General features: G+C 44.5%; 2 protein-coding genes across 24 annotated transcripts; one reads left to right on the forward strand and one right to left on the reverse strand.

The window, feature by feature from the left end:
- Window positions 1-216: 216 nt before the first annotated feature.
- NFYA (nuclear transcription factor Y subunit alpha) lies at window positions 217-15,487 on the reverse strand. Of its 20 annotated transcripts, none has more exons than XM_013197010.3 (11): window positions 12,703-13,917; window positions 12,466-12,571; window positions 12,253-12,375; window positions 10,458-10,541; window positions 8,061-8,207; window positions 6,650-6,781; window positions 5,906-6,011; window positions 5,236-5,402; window positions 4,266-4,439; window positions 3,785-3,886; window positions 217-3,297 (listed from the first exon to the last, which is right to left on the reverse strand). In XM_013197010.3, the coding sequence occupies exons 3-11, from the start codon at window positions 12,325-12,327 to the stop codon at window positions 3,244-3,246; spliced, it is 1,041 nt and encodes a 346-aa protein (XP_013052464.1). In that variant the 5' UTR covers window positions 12,328-12,375; window positions 12,466-12,571; window positions 12,703-13,917; the 3' UTR covers window positions 217-3,243. The 20 variants fall into 20 exon arrangements, with proteins under 20 accessions (XP_013052464.1, XP_013052463.1, XP_047909671.1 ...); XM_013197009.3 differs by having other exon boundaries at window positions 10,458-10,544; XM_048053714.2 differs by lacking the exons at window positions 12,466-12,571; window positions 12,703-13,917 and adding an exon at window positions 15,328-15,487 and having other exon boundaries at window positions 10,461-10,541.
- Window positions 15,488-15,627: 140 nt separating this feature from the next.
- OARD1 (O-acyl-ADP-ribose deacylase 1) lies at window positions 15,628-19,136 on the forward strand. Of its 4 annotated transcripts, none has more exons than XM_048053728.2 (6): window positions 15,628-15,737; window positions 16,196-16,263; window positions 16,791-16,935; window positions 17,085-17,143; window positions 17,508-17,620; window positions 17,953-19,136. In XM_048053728.2, exons 2-6 carry the CDS (start codon window positions 16,228-16,230, stop codon window positions 18,053-18,055), a joined length of 456 nt encoding a protein of 151 aa, XP_047909685.1. In that variant the 5' UTR covers window positions 15,628-15,737; window positions 16,196-16,227; the 3' UTR covers window positions 18,056-19,136. The 4 variants fall into 4 exon arrangements, with proteins under 4 accessions (XP_047909685.1, XP_047909684.1, XP_047909686.1 ...); XM_048053727.2 differs by having other exon boundaries at window positions 15,737-15,914; XM_048053729.2 differs by lacking the exon at window positions 15,628-15,737 and adding an exon at window positions 15,770-15,910.
- Window positions 19,137-19,888: the final 752 nt, after the last annotated feature.

The raw sequence follows: 19,888 nt of genomic DNA on the forward strand, positions 1-19,888 counted from the left end.
CCAGGCCTCCACCTGCAGCCCCTCAGGCAATGGTGGGATAGGGATGGAGCAAAACAAGGTGCTGAGTCCATCCCATCAAGCAGCCAGGCTCAGGGGATAAGGCCAAGCTGCCTCAGGATGCCTCGATGGTGCCAAAACCGCTGCCTGCCCTCACACTGCCGCTCCTGCCATGGGACTGCAAGGAGCAGAAGGATGCAATAGTGGAGCCAAAGGTGGTTCTTGGTTTATAAATTTTTATTAGCTGGATAGTGTACACAGTACTTACAATTGCATCTATTAAAGACCAAAATACACTTGAAAAAATGCATTATATAAAAAAAATTATAAACTTTTAACTATATACAAACTTTGCCTTACGTTACGCAAATCTCAGTAACCCCCCCCCACCCATTCACATGAACATTTTTTCCACCCTCCCCTCTTTTTAACATGCAAAGCCTTGAAGCCGTTTAGCTTAGCATTACTTGAGGACCATTTTCTACATCTCATTCTTTGAACTCGTGTACAAGTGTTTTTTTTTTCGTTTTTGATAGGTTCACCGCTCCAGTGTTCCTTGGTCAACCAACCACGTTTCACATTCTCCCCAAGCCTGTTCTTTTATCCTCATCCTTTATGCACTCCCAAAGTGGAGATTTTGCTCAAGTGTAGCCAATCCACAGAGAATTCTCATTTAATTACTAGAGAGGTTTGAACTTGGTGATGTCTCCAATTTAACAAGTTTACCCAGGAAAAGAAAGCAGACTCTTCTGGTAGCATGGGTCAATCACATGGACTGATCCCTCCAACCTCACCAAGCAAACACTACTTTTAGAAGTGAACACACACAACCTAAAGCAAATGAAAAACCTGACAGTAGCATTCAGGCTTTCACATCGCTATTTAAAGTATTAACAGTAAGACTTCCTAAATAACACAAATCCGTAGGCCTTAATACACTTTCTACAACAACAGATCAGAGAACCTATATACGAAGGGCTTACTGGGAAAAAAAGTTCTAGCTGTTCTGAAGAAGTTTAGAACTTCTTTAAGAAAAGACATAATTACTCACAAAAGAGAGAAAAGAAAAAAAGAAAGGGAGGGAGAGAAAGAATTATATGTCAGAGCAATAATCTCTGCTTCTCTAACTCCCAACTGTCTGAGGGGGCTCTCCAGGACAGAGATCAGCTCTCAGTTGCAGAGCAGAAATGTTATGGAGAGGCTGTCTTACTTCAGCACATGAATATTCTACTGACAAAATGTACAGATGCTCTAAAAAAGTATTTACAATAATGCTGCAAATTCAACTAAAGCAGAAGTTGTCATTCCTTCACTGAAAGACCTGAAATGGGTGACCTCACAAGAAACGCCAGGTGCAGATTTTGTAGTTGCCAACTGAAGAAAACAAGCACCAACTGGCCAAGTTTTTTAAGGCGGAAGCAACCAAAGGCACCAAAGATGCCATCAATGCTTTCTTGAATAGTTAGAAAAAGCCCTCATGTAAAATTTGTGAGAAGAGTGTTGGATTACTAATATAATTTAAGACAAAATTCAAAACAAAAGATTTGGAACTAGGCTTCCACCTCCTCCTGTAGCTGCAGATGTCCCTGCACAGAAGAATTTCTCAGTTTCAGCTCACTGCGTCAGATGTAGGAAGGATAAGAACACCGAGCTACAAGTTCAGAAGAGAATGAACTTCATTTAAAAAAATCCAGCTAACTGTAAATACCAAATCTGCTTTTCTTCTCTGTACTTTCACTACGTACTTTACAGGTGGCTGATCAAAACACTGTCTTCCTTAGTATCTAAGCAGCCGTACTCTGCCTCCCAGATTGCCTGCTGGCAGTGTAACATCTAACATTTCTCCACATTTCTGTTCCTTCCTCTTATTTTTCTTCCCATCTTTTCATACTTGTAGGTTTAGTGTATTTCTCTTTTACCTTAATAGAATGGTCAAAGCTGCGTCTTTTTGTATCCTCCCAGCCTTTTAGCACTTGCTGATTTCTCCACTGTTTTGCTTCTAGCCATAAGCTTTCAGTAAATGGGAAAAATGTAACAGGGAGATAATATGGTTAGAAAATCCCTTTTTTAAAAACACAAGTACTCCTCCTTCCTTAAGTGCCACTTTTTAAATTTTTATTTAAGAGGATAGTCTGTAAAAAGCCTGAAAGGTTCATCAATATCTGCCTTCATCTGTTTAACAGTCCTTCAGTTACATCAGGATGAGCTGAGTTGTCCTGAATGCAAACCCTCACTCTGCATAGGAGAGAATTTTCAGAACTGATTTAGAACAGACATCAAGAAACACTGTCAAAAAGATGGTCAAGTGCTATCACTCTGAGACTGCAGATTTTATTTCTTCTGGAGAAACCATGCACTGGACTGGCAGGTTAGAAGAAAGATTAAAAAAATAGTCCTTTGGAAGATACTCGCTTGGAAGTTTTAATCCTTTTATACTACCATCCACTCTTCTTCCAAAGCACCAACTGCTAGCAATAAACATACCAAAAAATACCAGTAAATTGCTTTTACTAATTAAATCCTTATCCTCACATCAACAAACCTCTCCCCTTGCTTCTTGGGCCAGATACACAATAAATCGAGTCCTAATCTCGAACTATTTCTATTATTTTGACTTGATGGCTGAACTTTTCCCAGAGCAGAGCTTGCTGTTTACATATTTTACAGAGTAGAGCTTGAGAGAACCCCCTTCAGTTTCTGTCAGTCTCACAAGTGCAAATGCAACAGCAGTGAACAGTTCAGTTGACAGTTAGGTCCAAAGGTGTAAGAAGTGGATGTAAATAACAAGTCTCTACTGGGAAAACAAAGTACTGTGGTGTAGTCACATCAGTGCTGGTTGCTATAAATTGGATTCTGTCTCTGTACAGAAGGGCCGTAACTCCGAGAGGTCTTTGCTGGCCCTGCTTCAGCATGCCAGTTATTGCTGGTCAGTCAGCGGCACACTCTCACCATGGCCAATCTTAATGCAAGAGATGTTACAAAGAAGAAAAGGCATGAGCAGTCAGACTTGGAAATCCCTGCGCTGAATCAGAAGAGTATACCAAGAAAGTCATTAAGTTTCTATTTGTTGAGTCAACTGCGGTTAAAATCTTGACCACACACTGAAAACGTGGTGCTTGCTCTGTAGAAAAGGATAGGCTGTGATATGGCGATTGTCCCATTGAAAGACTTGCTTGATACACTGGTAAGGTAGGACAGACTTGCAGAAGGGACAGGAATTCAGTTACGTTTTTCTTTAAGCAGTGATTAGGAGACTCTGATCATCTGTGTCATTGCTTCTTCGTTGGCCTGAGATGGATCCTACAGATACAAAATACAAGTCATGTATTTTATACGCGTCATGCGCTTTTCTGTGACAGCAGAGAATCACACACCTATTTCAATAAAAGATACTCCTGTAACACCTCCTCTTCTGTTCTCCAAACAGGTCACATTTTTACTGGGTTTTATAAGCCACTGTAAGAGAACTGGAATATATAAATCTTAATAATTCCTAATAATGTGTTGTTTCTGGTATTTGGGAAAACCTACTGCTGGTAGGTCTAGGTCTGGTTCTGGTATTTGGGAAGGATTTCATTTTAGAGTGAGAAACAGTCTTCCGCTGAAGCCACAGGACTGCTTTAAAGCAGTAGTTAGCAACAATTGCTATTTCTACCCTATTACATTCAATCAGTCAGCAGCCTAGCCCTCAAAAAGAACAAAGAAAACAGTAGAAATACACCCCTAAAGTGCATTCTGAATAAACAAAAGTGTCATCTGTCCAAATGACAGACAAAACTCTGCTTACCTGCATATGAGGGCTGTCTTTTTCCTTTGGTGAGAAGAACCGTCCACCTTCTCCTCGCTTCCTGGCCATGGCGTGACGATGCCGAGATTCATGCAAGTATTTCTGTCACAGTATGGAAGAGGAGAGTAATGAGAGCAGTCTGCACTGCCTTGTTCAGTAATTCCAAGTAAATGAGAACACAGGGGAAATTCACGACTCACTAAAAGAGCCTACCCAGATCCCATCCTTCCCCACCCACCCGAGATAAAACACTTACAGTAAATGCCTGTTTGCAACACAGTTACACACCTATTCAACAATTAAACATACGGAAAAGAAGCACTACTGCCACCAAGGGACGCAAAGAAATTACTCTGATGTAGCTTATGAACAAGAAAATGTGAAAAATACTACGATTCCAATCCTTATTTTTCTGGTAGAGACGTTTTTCTGTGCCTTTCTCATAGAGCAACCCTGTATCAGATCTGAGTTATGTTCTCACCCTTCTTTCTTTGGGAATTTTTCCCTCTGCTTCAAGCTTCGCACGTGCCTGCCTCCTCTTAAGGATCCGGTGATACTGTTTGGCATTTACGTACAGGGGCTCTTCTTCAAGCATCTCTGCTCCAGGCAAAGGTATTCGCTGGATAGCTGGTACTGATCCAGCTCCAGGTACCATCTATACAGAGGAGAATGATTTTAGTACTTGCAGTTGGAACAAAAAGTGAATGCAAAAATAATTAAAATAAAATGTTTACAATGGAAAGGGTTTGTGTTTTTCTTCAGGTAATGTACCTACTTAAATTGAAAGAAGTAATATAGTTGTTCTCAAACTGCAGGACAAATATAAACAAATCACTCACACATCATCAGCGTTTGCTTTTTTCCTGGTAATACTAGAAGTTCAACACAATGTACAATTCTATGACCACGTTACTGCTTCTTGTACAATTTGCATCCACGACATGCCATCATTTCCCTTTCTTTCTGGTTATCACTTATTTAATTTATATGATAATTTCATAACATTTCTTAAGCACCTATTACTTGTAGAGATGCTGACATCTAGTGGGGATGAACAGTAAAGTTCAAGTTAAAAGGCATCACACTACAAAGAAGTAAGAACTGGCAGAAAATGTGTTTGTATGAATCAGAAAAAACATTATAAAGGCATCCGCAAGAAATGCAACAGTCTATTCAATCCTTCTAAACGTCTGCTTATTAGTTAACAGCTTATTTGGAATTTCAGCTTCTAGATTTTTGAACTCAATTGCTGTAGTAGAACAGAAGTACAGGGATACAGAAATCACAATAGGAAATGGGCCACTAAAACTGAAAACTTGCATCATTTAATCTCCTGGTAGCTACTGAGAAGCCTGACCATAGTAAGCTGACAAGAATCTCTGACAGTGGCTTGTGCACAGATACCTCAAAGCTCAACCTTTAAAAAGATCAATGGAAGATTAAATACATACCATAACCATTCCCCCTGAGTTGACAACATTTCCAGCAACTGGCAGCGTCACTGTAACAGTCCCTTGTCCGCTACTGGTGGTATTGGTGTTGGCTCCCGCTTGGACAATTTGTGCTCCAGCCAAACTGGCCGCTGGAATGGTGATCATGCCTGTAACAGGGACTGTAACTTTAAGAAAATAAAACACAAAAGAAGAAAAAAAAACAAAAACACGCACACAGAAAGAAGGGAACACCATTAGTCCCACTTCTGTTTGTCACTCATTCACCCTTTCATAAGATGCAAAAGGATTTAGAAATGCATTGTGAGTTCTTAACTAAATTCCATCACCTGGTCCTCATGCTTGGTACGTTTTGCATCTGCACAGTAATCCCAGCCTCAGGTAAGTATTCTGAAGTGTAAAAGCAAACTCAAGTGTTTCTATTCTACTACACCTTGCTGAAGAAAAAAGCAATTTTTGACTTTTCTGGGGAAAAAAACTACCTCGTATATTCCTGTATAAAAACAAACCTTTCTTCTTCCATTCGCTACGACAACATTTCATATCAAAACAATCACAGCATCACCAACCAACACTGCAACTCGTTGTTTTCTTTGACAATAATTACAAGGCAGTAAAATCTATAAAACAGATTTGGAGAAGTCCTGAATTTTTGCACCAAAGCTCCTACCTTGTTGGAGAATGGTTCCGTCAGCATTAACTGGCTGATAGACTATGGTCTGGCCTTCAGCCGTTTGTGCTACCTGTTGGCCTTGAACTGCTATTTGTTGCTGCGTCTAAACAAAACAAAGAACACAGTAACTTTTATAAACTGCTTCTTTCCCAGATTTCACAATTTCTGAATTAACACACAGTGCTTATGACGTTTCAGGCATGTATTTCTTTTGCTTTATTACCAGCATAAAGAAATAGGATGGAGCACAAACCAACTGAATTGAAGAGAAAGTACCTGACGCACGTTTAATAAACTTTTTCTAACACTGCAGTACTTAATATTCAAAGAAACAAGTTCTAGGTTTCCTGTCTCACTAGCAACACGTTAAAGGAAGAACTAGTCTGTTCAGAAATTTAATTTTGGTCCTAAACAACAAAAACAGCAGAAAACCCGGGTACGACTAGACTATTTCACAAAATGGCACAAGTATGAAATTAGCAATACTTTGTCAAATTTCAACAAAGAGATGAAAACAGCCGTGAACAAATATACAGAAACACGATGGATAAAAACATGCAGTCTATTCATTCTGTCCCAGAGTTATGCATGAAAACACTACAAAAATATTAACTTGAGATCTAAAGTTCTCCTCGACATTAATAAATATTTTTTCCTTTTTACTTAACCACATCTTAAGTCATTTGTCAAGTTTCTCTTCCTACGCCTCTCAAGAAAACCCTTTCATGCTGGTGCAGTTACCTGTGTCTGGCCAGCAGTAACTGCAGTCTGTGGCTGCTGTATAATGATCTGCTGGGTCTGGCCCTGCTGCCCCTGTACCTGCACAGCCTGCCCACCTTGAATCTGAATCTGACCTGGCTGGACCAACTGAATCTGTGGAAGAAAGAGTCAGAAAGGAACATTAACTATACCTCTTATTTCTCCCTCCTTGGCCTCAGCATTACCACATCACCTCTGAGGATGATTTACTGTTACAAAGAAAGCACCGATTCTTCTTGTTTTTTCCATTTTAAAATGAAGAGTTTTAATTAATTCCTCTCTACAACACAGCAGTCACTGATGCAACAGCTGTCAGGACCATACAAAACAGAGGAAATGTAACATGCCGGTGTCATCATGCCCTAGCAACTCTCCGCTGCTTACACAGTAAAACGGTCAAAGAAATAAATTACTCACATGAAACTAGGAAAAACAATACTCAGGTCAAAGAAAAAAAGAAGAGCAAGATTTCAATATCTGTAGAGCGTTAATTATCCAGCATACAGAAATACTCCTGGACATATATAAAAATATTTTCAGCTTTGCGGAGAAGTCTTTCCATCAATGTAAATATTCGTGAGATAAAAAGAGAAACTGGAATATAGTTTGTCGCTTCCGCTTTAAAAACAAGTTACAGACTTTCCTCAACAACGAGACTGTAAAGAACCTAACCCAAAAAATATTGTCTTTCAGTCAAAGAAACTGAATTCAGTAACTAAATAAACTTCTCAAGACACCAACACAACGTGTGCCTTCCTGGACTGTGCAGAACTTCATTCCTAAACCTCATTCTCTAATCACTAGAACACTTCCATTGAGCTGCTGTTACAGTTCTTCCCTTACTTTGGAGGAACACACGTTGAGCACCCGCTGAAATTTAAAAACCGTCTGAAGTATTTAAAAATAATTGTTTCTAATAAAATCATCCGATTTCCTTCTACACTATTACTTTCTTCGCAATGGAAATGTTTAAATGCACCTTCAGCCATCACATAAGAGATGAACTCAAGCACAAGAATTTACTTCAGGAAGCTTCATTTTTTTAAAAATAATTTTAAAACTCCTCTTTCTTAGCCATGAATTGAGTAGGCACCAGACCAACTATACTGTAATGGTCAGTGAAAAAAAAAAACACACCAAACTCTAGCTATATTTTGATGGACTGCACTTAAAAGGTTTGCACCATCCCTCACAATATGAAAACCAAGCACAAAGCACATTCTAGTTGCATTTTTAAATAGGCAGCTCACTGTGGCAGATGCACAGCTGGAAAACAACCAGAGCTGCCCAGTTTATTTAACAGTGCTGAGGCAAACACACTCTATCTGACCGGGTAAGAACATCACGGTTCATTCTCTGCAATTCACCTTCAATAAAATTAGGGTTGTCTCACCTGCTGCAGCCCCTGCGTTCCGGAAACCGGGACTTGCATTATGGTCTGGCCCTGACCCCCAGGCACCGCCTGCACCATGATCGGCTGGCCAGTTGATGTGATCAGCTGGCCTCCGCTTACTTGCACCATTAACGGTTGACCCTGGACCTAGGAAACAGGAAAGAAAGAAAAAACAAACACAAACAGAACAATGAAAATGTCTGGCGGTGTGAAACCAGAGCCTGAAGCGGCTGCCACGTGAGGATGAGCGCTTACCTATCGGAACGCGGTGACCACAGACACCGAGCCACAGTCCCTAAACTGGGCTGATAACCAGCATTAATACCTTTAGTTTCTAAAGCTTTTTCCACGCTGCGCTGCTGGATTTTTTAAATTAACTTTTTCTGCTGCAGTCCAACCAAAACCTCCCATCTAGTTGCAGTAAAGCAGGAAAGGCACGACTAATTTTTTCAGACACAGTAACTACGTTCATGCACAGCCCAAGAGCAAAGTGCAGTAAGAGAAACTTCACTAACCACATCACTACTACTAGTCTTTGACTGGGGCTCCTAATGAGAAGAGCTCTAAATAAGCCACTCTGGCAGAGAGACTCTGCAGTAGCTTCCACTCTCTCCAATTACATGCTTAAACCGTTTCCATTTCCTAACCAGCAGCTATAGCAGGTGATATTCTCAGAGAATCTTCTCACGGTTACTAAATGAAATTATTCATGTAACAGCACAAAACGTAGTTCAGTAAGGAAGAGCAACAGAACACATGCAGCAGCCACTTCTTGGACCAGCAAGGCTTGTAGCAGATTTCTAAGTTCTGCGTTAAAGGTCACTGCAACTGGCCACCAGGAAAAAGGCTAAGGAAAAGAAAGGCAAGGGGAAACCTCTCTCTTTAAACGTCCTTACCTGCTAATTCCCCAAACACCCCAAAACAAATCTTTGAATAGACTACAGTAAGCTGAAATGTGAGATGAGTCGTATGAACTAGGTAATGGGTAATCACGCTTAGCTACGCCCCAAGTTGTGTTTTTGTTTCTGAACAACGTCACTGAGTTCTTGGGTTGTTGAGCTGTAGATTTCAAGAACACGCAATACTGAATGTTTGCTCTTCAACCACTCTCACTGTAGAACACCAGACTAAATATCAGCACAGATTTTCATCACATTCTGAATGCCTAAAAAAAATTAATCTTCACTTCACCTAGCTGAAATACCTTAGCGAGTTACATGTTAACGCATCTCCAGACACCACCACAGGGGGACCTCAAGAACCAGCAGGCTAAATAGAATATTGGGACTTCACAGGTCACCCCACACCCCTGCTACACTGTTCTGTTCCTCAACCTCGTTACTATCACATAGGAGTCACTAGCAAAACGGGTAGTACTTCATTGAATTACGAGAGATAAAAGCATGCTCGTGTCAGCCAGAGAGAAGCAGTCAGCAGGACTACATCCAGTAAGCAGAAAGATAAACGTACATTCCAGGAGTCTTGTTAATGCATTAGAGCAAGCAAAAACAACAACAAAAACAGGTGGGGGGAACTGGAAGGGCACAGTGACCCAAGCAATTTAAGTCAGCCAGCTTTTTGTGTTTCAACTCCAAACATAAAAAATGCTGTGTTCAACTTTACACCTGGCAAGTCCATTCGAGCCTCAAACCAAACCAAAATACTGAGTGAACAATGCGCTGATAAATTGCTACGACTGTCCCGGGTTTATCAACTCCTTTAAAAATCTCCTCCGTGAGCTAATAAAGTGACATTTGTGAATGCTTGCAAGACACAAAACGCTTCACACTGAAACAAATCAGGGTTTGAAATGACCTTGCATTTCTTTCCAATTTCTGATGTATTTGTTGTTAGAATACATACTCCTGGGTTTCCGTGTTGTTCACGTATAAATAACAGGTCAGCCACCTCAGCCCTGCAGGAGCTCATGCTATCCCCAGGTACCTTTTCCGATCACAGCTGAAGAAGTCTCCCTCTTCAAGCCGGTGGGTCATCTGCCACCTCCGTCCCGTTCATGTAGGGAAGACACAGAACTACTCACAGTGGGTACCAGAAATCCAATCTTGAAAGCACAGAAAATCTTTGGGTTGCGTCACTTCAGTTCTATCTTTTGAGTTCATTATCTTAGTTTATTTATTTATTTTTTATTTCCTTCTGAGTCCCGTTTCAACCACTATTTGCTTTCAGAATTACAATGGCTGGAATTCACGAATGCATCTGAGACCCAATGAAAAGCTGTAACCCCTGCTCTTTATGGAAAGCTCACATCAAGCCCACAGTATTGGCCACCAATTTTCCTGCCCCTATTTCAAACCCTGTAAGAAACACAGCATTAGATATGTGGTGATGGGGAGAGTCATGCAGTGCTCACATAAACACAATTAGAGAGATCACCACTACCTGGAGGGTCTGGACTTGCTGGCCTGAGGCGGATGCCACCTGAGCCTCAGTCTGCAGCTGGACAGCAGTGACACCACCCTGCTGCTGGGAATAGGAACAGGAATAGCTTGAAACATGGAAATGCACAGCTCAGACAAGAGACAACCACACTTTGCTGGAAGAGGATGAATTTTAGAATTCATATATGCTGCTCTCGGAACATATGCAACGTGATTACACTAAGCGGATCTAAGAACACAACACTGGCAGACCTACGTATGATACTGACAGCCTTCAACATCCCAAACAAAAATCAGTTACAAAGAACACATGAGATCATTTTGCAGAACTTAAAAAATCTCTGCTTCGTTGTCTTAGACTCCTACCTTTCTGCGTAACGTCTCCTTTCACTGCTCGACTTTTTATTGCAAAACGTTCCAGATTTTTGTCCAGACTTGTTAGTTACAATAAAGGCCACACATTTCTTCCTGCACAGAAGAGCAGCAAAGACTACAGGCCTCATCTGTGTCACCTCTGCATCACCATCTTCCCACCACTGACCTTGAAGGATGATCTTGAGAGGTTGCAAGAGCAGTTAAATCTAAAAGCCTCGTCTATCTTTAGCCTCTTTAGTAAGAGTCCCAAAATAATCAATGTTAACTGCGTTAGCTTTTGGGGAGATGTACGACATCTCTCTACTAAAAGCTGTACTACAGCTGGCCTATTAAAATATCTTAGAAAAACGTTTCATGTACAGTACAACACTGACTTTGAGAGTATGAACTAAATCGAAAGAAGTTCATGTATGTTTAATGCCGTTTACCTACAAGGTATCAATAAAACCAAAGGTATCTTTGGTTACCTGCTGGAAGCAGGTATTTTCGATAATTCTTAATTTGTCATTTTCCAGCCTTAACTATAATCTTCTTCTCCAACTAAATTCAGTGGGAGAAGCTGGTCCCAGCTATCAAACCCTCAAACAGGCTGACGACAAAGCAAAGTACGTCTCACTGGGAACATAACCCAGCGGTTCATCCGTATGCGAGACAGACTGAGAAACGCCTCTTGCCTTGAATGAGCACAGGATGCAACAAAAATTCAGCAATAGCACAGCTCATCTGAAAATGTATTATCCTATGTGAATGGATGAAGTTTAGTAACACTAAAAACCTACAAGCCTTAAAAACAAAACAGAACAGAACAAAACCCAACCAACCAGCCTGCACACTAACATGTAAACTAGGAAGTTTTCTGGAACAGATGAATTCATCCAAAGATGCAAGGCGGTTTTCTTTCAGTTATTCTGTTTTCCCCCCAGTTCTTGTGCTGTGTGTTCATTTTGATCTATCTGTTGTACTAAACTGAAGGATTTCAATTTAAGAAAGCTGGAGAAAGGCTCTATTGGCTCGAACAAAATTTACTTCAATTTGGGGGGAAATCTGCATTGTTCCTTGCAGACAACTGGCTCTTTGGATTAAGATTTTGTTTCCTCCATTTTCAGAGGATTTGTTATTTTCTTCACATCACTTCTAGTCTGCAAACTCCCTACTCCACTGAAATTCTATAATGTATACTATAAAATTAAATTAATAAAATTACAGGTAGGTGTGGTTTTATTTTTAAAAAAAGCCTACTTACTCTGACTTCAGTGATAAAACAACTCAGTGTTAAACTGCTCAACTGACACAAGTCAGGTAAACACACATCCAGACGGTATCATGAAGCATCTCGCTGATTCTGCAGAACTCTGAGAAGAAGCAGGTTTGCAATTCAGCACCGGCAGTGCCAAATCACCCACTTCGACTTCCCGTACCTGCTGCTGAATCTGTCCAGCTTGCACGACGATCTGCTCTGTGGAACTGTTACTGTTGGCTGTGTACTGCTCCATAGCGCTTGCAGTTCCAACGCTGAACAAGGCACACCTCAGTCCGCGTAGCTGGCAAGGCGAGAAGAAAAAAAAGCATGTGATAATTGTCCCGAGGCTGGAAAATGGGCATCACCCTCCGGTAGCTGGAAAGCAAACCACCTGTGACCAGCGAGGTGACGCCTTGGTCGCAGTCACACAGTCAGAGCTGCTGCTTCACCAAGGATTTGTCTCCTTCGTGGCACCATACTTTCATTTATTAACAAAGCTGGAATTTTTATTTGAAAAACACGTTATTATCTCAAACTCAATTCTGTAATTATCTTCAACTAATAGCTATAAAGCTGCCTGTTTTACTCGGCATATTCCGGCCTATGGACAGTTGCCTACAGTACTTACTGGTGGAGGAGAAGGGCGTTCGCTCTTAAAAATCACAAAACGCAATGGTCAGGTACAAAACTGAACGAGATTTTGAGGCTTCAACAAAGCGAAGTGACACAGGCTCTCCTTCCCCAACTCCACTGCACTGCCTCCTTTTATCTCTTCCTTCTCCCCCTCCTTTCTTGTATTTTGAAAACAGACAGCAGACCTCTCATTTCCTGGACTCTTGCCTAGCCACACGCAGAACACAGAGCTGAAATAAAACACCGGGTTCCATAACCTCCTTCTCCCCGGCATTTCTTCTCAGTGGATCAACAAAGGAAGGATTCTTACTGCTGCTTTTAACGATGTACTTGATTTAACCTGTGGCTGAGCCTGTACCTGCTGCTCGAGTGAAAAAGCAGAGTATGGCTTCCGTCTTCCAAGTCTAAAGCAATAACAAAAAAAGCAACAGGCCCCTTCAGTTTTCAAAGAACCATATGAAATGCAGTCCCAATTTCCTCCAGCTGTAATAGACACTGCGGTAACTGCTGTCGCGATGTAACCGCACCGCTCACGCTCCCTGCTCCTTAGCTTTCCAACATCCTTTGTACTTCAGCGCCTTGCATTATCTTAGCAACGCTACCTTACTCCTGTAACCTTATAAAAGCCACAATGATTTTATTCACCGCTGATTTCTTCGGTGTCAACACTGAACATTGCGTAACTATGAAGAAAGACAAAAAACAGCATGTAACAAAACAATCAGAAGCAGGTTTACTACGGGGGCCATAATACTCAGCCGTAGTAGAGCAAGAATCAGATCTGTGGTTCACAATTCGGATGCAGCAATGCCAACCCTGGAGATCACACAGACACTGTGAGCCCCAGGACAGAAAGGCACTTCATTTGGAGGCAGTATTAACTCCGTCCTCGGCCCATTTAGTAACAGTTTTTCCAGAGATTGCCAAAATATACTTAATTTCTGCCCTAAATGTTTGTGGGGCTATCAGGAAACAGCTCCCACATCTCGTTCTTCTGGGAAGTTTTTCAGTAACAAGCACAGGATGCCACTGAACTGTATTTGCCAAAAGTTCTCTGGCTTTCTTTACACCAAACACCGAATTAAGCACAGGGATACGTCTATTTGGGAACGCTTCTTCTCAGACCCCCGCGTCAAGCCCCTATCTTGTTAGGGTAAAAAAACAGCAGCATCGTAGCCCTAGTCCTTTGCACAAGCTGTGGCTAGCCGGTGTTACATACAGAAGGTTTTACACGTGCTGGATCATCGTCCTCCGATTTCGTTTATTAAAGCAGAAGAGCAGCAGCGTTACTCTACCAAAGTTACATCGCAATGACCGGCGTTCTGCTTCAATGGGCGTGCTCCTCCCACTGAGCTCACTCGTCAGCTCCTCCTCACTGGGCCCTCGCCTGCACTGAAGATGACTTCAGAGCTCATTTTATTCACGTGTTCACATGTGACTGAACGTACAGGAGCGGTTCCCTATGCTAGGAATTAGTCACGGAAGCACCGTTGAGAAACGTGTCCCACCCTGGAGGAAAGTCAGGGAATTGGCAGAGCTCTCCAGGGCTGATCACAGTCCTCAAAGGACGCCAGCAGAGGACAGCCGCCCCCACAGAGCCGCGGACAGGCTTCCACTGAACACCAGCGCAGAGACGCCCCTGCCTCATCTCACGCTGCTGAACAGAATCCAACGTGTGGCACCCGTGTGTTGTTTGCGGTCTCCGTACCCAACTTTCAAGGCAGGGAGGCTCACTCAGGGGCGTTTTTACCGTGTGGCAGAAGAGCCTGAGCCCTGGGGCTTTCCTCAGCGGGGCCGCAGCTCCCTGGGGGCAGCTCCCGTCAGATGCGGGCTCACGGCCGCCGTTTGGTGCCTGGCACTCGGACCCCCGGGGGAAGGGAGGGAGCCCCCTGCCCGCCTTGGTAGCGGGATGGGGAGGGAGAGAAGGGGATGAGGAGGAGGATGAAGAGGCACACAGCTGGGCCAGCAGGAATCCTAGAATCATCAGGGTTGGAAAAGCCCTCCGAGATCACCTGGTCCAACCACCCCCTGCCACCAGCACCCCCTGAGCCCTGTCCCCAAGCACCGGGCCCGACCTCTCCTTGAACACCCCCAGGGACGGTGACTCCCCACCTCCCTGGGCAACCCGTCCCAACGCCTGAGCGCTCTTTCCGAGCAGAAATGTCTCCTCATTTCCCACCTGAACCTCCCCCGGCCCAACTCGAGGCCGTTCACTCAGGCCCTACCCCTGGATATCTGCGGAACCACAAAGCTCCCCCTCCCGAGGGCGGAGCCCTACCGTCCCCCAGCGGCCCCGTGCGGGCACGACCGGGCCCTACGGGGGAAGAAGGGAAGGGACGGGAGGAGGGACGGACGGAAACCGGGCCCTGCACCGGGCCGGGCCTGCCCCGCTCCTTCCCCTCCACCACCTCAGCACCTCCCGGTGCCCTCCGCAGCCTCCTGCCCGGTACCCTCCCGTCCCCACGGTACCTCCCGGTACTCCTCCGTCCCCCCCTGGGGCCTCCCCGTCCCCCCAGGGCCCCCTCCTGCCCCAGGGCCGCCCCCCGCCGCCCCCGGCCCCCTGCCCCCGCCCGGCCCCGCCCGGGGCGCTGGGGGCGCCATCTTGGCTGCTCGCGCTCACCCGGGCCTCGCTCCCCCGGTTGGGCCCCGCCGCTGATTGGCTCCGCCGCCGCCCGCCGCAGCCCAATCAGCGCCTCCGCGCAAAATGGCGCCCAACCCCGGACAAAGGCCGCCTCCCGCCGGCCCCACCTCCCGCACGTGGCCCCCTCGGAGGAAGGCCCCGCCCGCCCGCGGCCCCCGCGCATGCGCCGTGGGAAGGGAGGGCGGCTCTCAGGGCGGCGGTGGCCCGCGGCGCGCATGCGCCGCCCCGGCTCCCCCTTCCTCCCGCCTCCATCTCAGCCCCGCCTCTCAGCGCCTCGCGCGTGCGCCGTGGGGCGGCCGGAGGAATGTTCTGGGCGGGTACCATAGAGAGGGAGGTCCTCCGCGCTGCCTAGAGAGGCTGCCGAGAGGGAGGGCGGCGGCCGCCATTTTGTGCGTGAGGCCGAGCGCGGCCTAGTGGCGAAGCGGGGCCGGGCCGGGCGATGTGGGCAGCGCTGGGCAGGCTCGGGGCGGTGCTAGCCCCGCACCTCCGGCTCCTTCCTCGCGCCCTGCCCGTTGGGGTTTCCCCCTGCTGGGTTTCCTTCCGGCCCGGAGCAGGATCTGAGGCCCGTGGGTGTTGGTTCTGCGTTAGCCCCGGGTTGGGGCCTGCTGGCGCCTCACGGGCCGAGCTGTGGGGTGCTGCGGGTGCTTCCCTCCACCACCCCCCCCCACCCTCCCCCGCTGCTGCTTTTCTCCTTTTTTTTTTTTTTTTTTACTCCTCCTTTCCCAAGGGGGTGTGTTGTCTGCCTACAGGGGCCCATAAAGGCAGTCAGCCCTGCGCTTTCTGTCACACGAGTTTATTGCCTAGTTTGGGGTTCTAATAACTGTTTTTCTCTCTGTCATCTTTTTAGCCACGGGAGTCTTCACCATAGCCCACGTTACCATGGCCACCCAGGTCTTCAAGGAGCAAGGGGAGCGAGTGCGTAGAAAACGGGTTATGTGGGCTCTTGCTGTGATGCACGTCTCTGTAAAGAGACGTTCTTGTTCCCTAATAACATCACAGGTGGTCGTACCACGTAGCTTTGGGGAGGAGAGTGACTGACATTAAAGTTTTTGCTAATTTTCCTGCGCTTTTGTACTTCTATCAGTGATGTGCGTCTTTTACATCAGCACAGAGCTTAGGTGTTTAGGTGTATGGAGCACTGACGTACTGACAATGTGTTGAGGATGTGCACTAAGCCACTTGTACTCTGTATTACATAATTTTCCTATATCAGTTGTGTAAAACGAACTGCTGAGCTGGCACTTGATTCTCATAGCTGATCCTGCAGAAAAGATAAGTTATCTGCTTGTCATGTTCACAATTCATACTAAATCAATTTACTTGTAAATGGCGTCTTAAGCTCAGTGCTTCACAGGTGTTATCATATGGGCTTGCCTAGCTGCAGGTGTTTCGTTATCGTAGTCTGCCCTCTAAGCTTTCCCACTTGTGTTTGTGTTCTTCAGATCAAGTGTGTTAAGGGAGACCTTTTCTCGTGCCCCCAGACGGATGCCTTGGCTCACTGCATCAGTGAGGACTGTCGCATGGGCGCAGGCATAGCTGTGCTTTTTAAGAAAAAGTTTGGGGGCGTCCAGGAGCTGTTGGATCAACGTGAGTGATACGTGCGGGGTGGGCATGTGGGAGCTTAAGGGCTAAGTGATTCCCAGCAGTAAGGGTATTCCAAGCTACGAGGGTTGCTGGGATGATTACGTAGTGGACTTTTAACTGTTTTAAAAATAACACTTTCTTTTTCCCTTTAGAAAAGAAGACTGGAGAGGTGGCAGTTCTCCAAAGAGATGACCGGTATATTTACTACCTGGTAAGAGGAGGACAGGATTCCAGTGCTTCCCTGTAACTAAGTTGTATTAGATACTGTAACGAGGGCTTTAAGAGTTGGGAGGCTTTTTTTGAGGATGTTTTTCTAAAAAAAGTGAGATGCATTACTCAAGTCTCCCTCCTTGAGGAGAAGCCAAGCTTCCTTGTGTGTGCATGTTTATACTTTGAAGTTCACAGAATCAGCTGTTAATTTATACTGCTTCAAGCTATGAAGTGTAGTTCTTTTTTCCTTTGTAGTAGCAAATCTGGGTGTACAGTCTCTGAGTGTGGTGGAGCATGCTGTGGAAAAAAAAAAAGCTGCAGTGATCACACCAAAGGCACAGCTGACCTTTTATATTTATACTTAGATTACGAAGAAGAAAGTTTCTCATAAACCCACTTATGAGGATATGCGGAAGAGTTTAGAAGCCATGAAAACTCACTGTCTAAACAACGGAGTTACGGACATTTCCATGCCCAAGTAAGAAAGCCAGTCCGTGTGCTATAAGTAATTCACTGTTGCTGGGGTAGAAGGATTTTTGAGACATGATTCCCTACCATGAGATAAGAGTTCAAGTATCCACTTTAATATAACTCTTTTATTCAACTGTGTGAATGAAGCGTGCGTTTCCCAGCGGGTTTAAATGATAGCAAAACATTCGGGCTTGGTTATTGCCATATTTTATCTGCATTATGTTGATTTGTGGTGAGTTGAGTTAGTGCCACATAAAATGGTAGCTGCCTGAAGGGCTCGTTGTTCATAGCATGCTCCAAAAGAGCTCATTACAGTTGTTTTGGTGTCTTGTTTTCCAGGATCGGGTGTGGACTTGACCGCTTGGATTGGGATAAAGTTTCAGCAATACTTGGGGAAGTCTTTGAAGACACAGATATAAAGATTACGGTTTACTCTCTGTGAGGAAAAGAGTTCAAAGATGGCCTCGTTTCCCTTGCTTTCAGGAATGGCAACTTCTTAACTTGATGAGGGGGGGGAAACTGCATGCTGAGCACATTCTTCTGAGCATAGCTCACTCCTGTGTTGGCAGTGGCAATGGCTTAATAGGAAAACAAAAAGAACAAAAGTCCCAGAGCAGCTAATTTAGGATGCTGTGTTTAGGGAGCCTGTGTTGAACCCTCAGGGAGTTCCTGGTCTGTCTCAGGAAGCCACCAGATGTCACTGGTTCTCCACAGAGCACCTGGCTGTGCCCTGGAGCTTCTGTTGAAAGCAGCCAGTTCCCGTGCAGAGTGAAATCGGAGCTGCCTGCTGCTGCTTAGGTATTAGTTGATTTGTGCTGGTTCATAACGATGAGCTGTGGAGCCCTGCCATTTCTGTTTCTTTAAAGTTTTGCTGTGTTCACATATAGTATAATTACTCTATACGAGATTAAAAATTAATTTTTTATCTTTTGGAAGCAAGTATTTTTGTTATGAGATCGTACCAAGGAGAATCGTGCTGTCAACATGAAGCAAATGTTTCGTCACTGCTCTGCTGTCAGATCAGAGCACAGCCCTTGCAAAGAACATACCTGTGTATATGTTTTGGCTGTACGCAACAGGAGGAAAACAGTTTTGAAAGGGGATCCTGGAGACTTGTAACGACACCTAGTAGGTGTATTTTGTGTGATACGATTGATACGGCATGAAGAACTTTTTATTTTTTTGTCTTTGCATATGAATGACTGGCAGGCTGTAAAAAAAAATCGTATGGAAGGCAAGGTTTGTTTTTTGCCTTTATTTTTTTCTGCTTTTGTAGTTGAGCTGTTGTATGCAGTTTGGTGTTTGTTGTCACCAAATAAACACAAGTCAGTGTATTAGACCACTGCTGTACACTGGAGTTTGGAAAATTAGGTTCCAGTGCTGAAGAATTAACCCACTCGGCATTTCCCGTGTTTGTTTTTTTCCCCACTGTCCCATAATACCAAATCTTTTGACTTCTGTCATACTGAGTGTTTGTGAAAATACCAGATATGTTGAATAAACCTAATAGATGAGACGGTCAAGATTTTGTTGTTGTAAAATAGGGTTCCTAGTTACTTTTTATGACCTATTAAACGTGCGGAGCCTTTTCTGTTTTGTGTGTTATGGATGAATCTGTATTGTATGTTTTTGTTTGTGCAGATCTGCAAATTCTGTTTGTCTTTAAGAGCTTCATATTGTTCCTCTCTGTTCACTGTCCTTTTTTTTTTTTGTGAATTTATTTTTTTGCTAAAGCTGAACCCACAACTCAGAGAAATAAACTGAGTAAAGCAAGTAGGAACTGGGAGTATTGAGCCGATCATGAGTGAACATCAGGACTGCTCATTGATTTAGTTCCTGTGCTTATTTATGTTTGTTTCTTAGAGCTAGTGGCAAAGACACGAAATCCACAGTGGCTGCACAAAGGTGTTCTCACTGCTGCTTGTTTTTGTTGCCTGGAAAGTTTGTGCCAGAATTGAGTGCAGTCGAGTGAAGAGACTTCAGCAGTCAGGGGGTGTGTGGGTGTAGCACCATTCCAGCCTGCGACAGTGCAGCAACATCAAAAAGTAATTGGAAGAACAACCCCTGTCTGACTCGGTTTTCTAGCTGATGAGCTTCCCCGTGACCTTTGTTTGGTCTGAGCCTTGTTTTACATGGAAGGCACAATCCCCCTCTTTCCCTCTCTGTGTCTCCATGCTTGCACATACTCATGAAACTTTTTGGCACCTAGCAGCGCTCCCTTCTCATCATGCTGCGCTTTGGAAGGAAACATTTCATACGTGGCTGTCCCAGCATG

The sequence above is a fragment of the Anser cygnoides genome, chromosome 25 (assembly GCF_040182565.1).
Source record: "Anser cygnoides isolate HZ-2024a breed goose chromosome 25, Taihu_goose_T2T_genome, whole genome shotgun sequence".
Taxonomy (NCBI): Eukaryota; Metazoa; Chordata; class Aves; order Anseriformes; family Anatidae; genus Anser; species Anser cygnoides.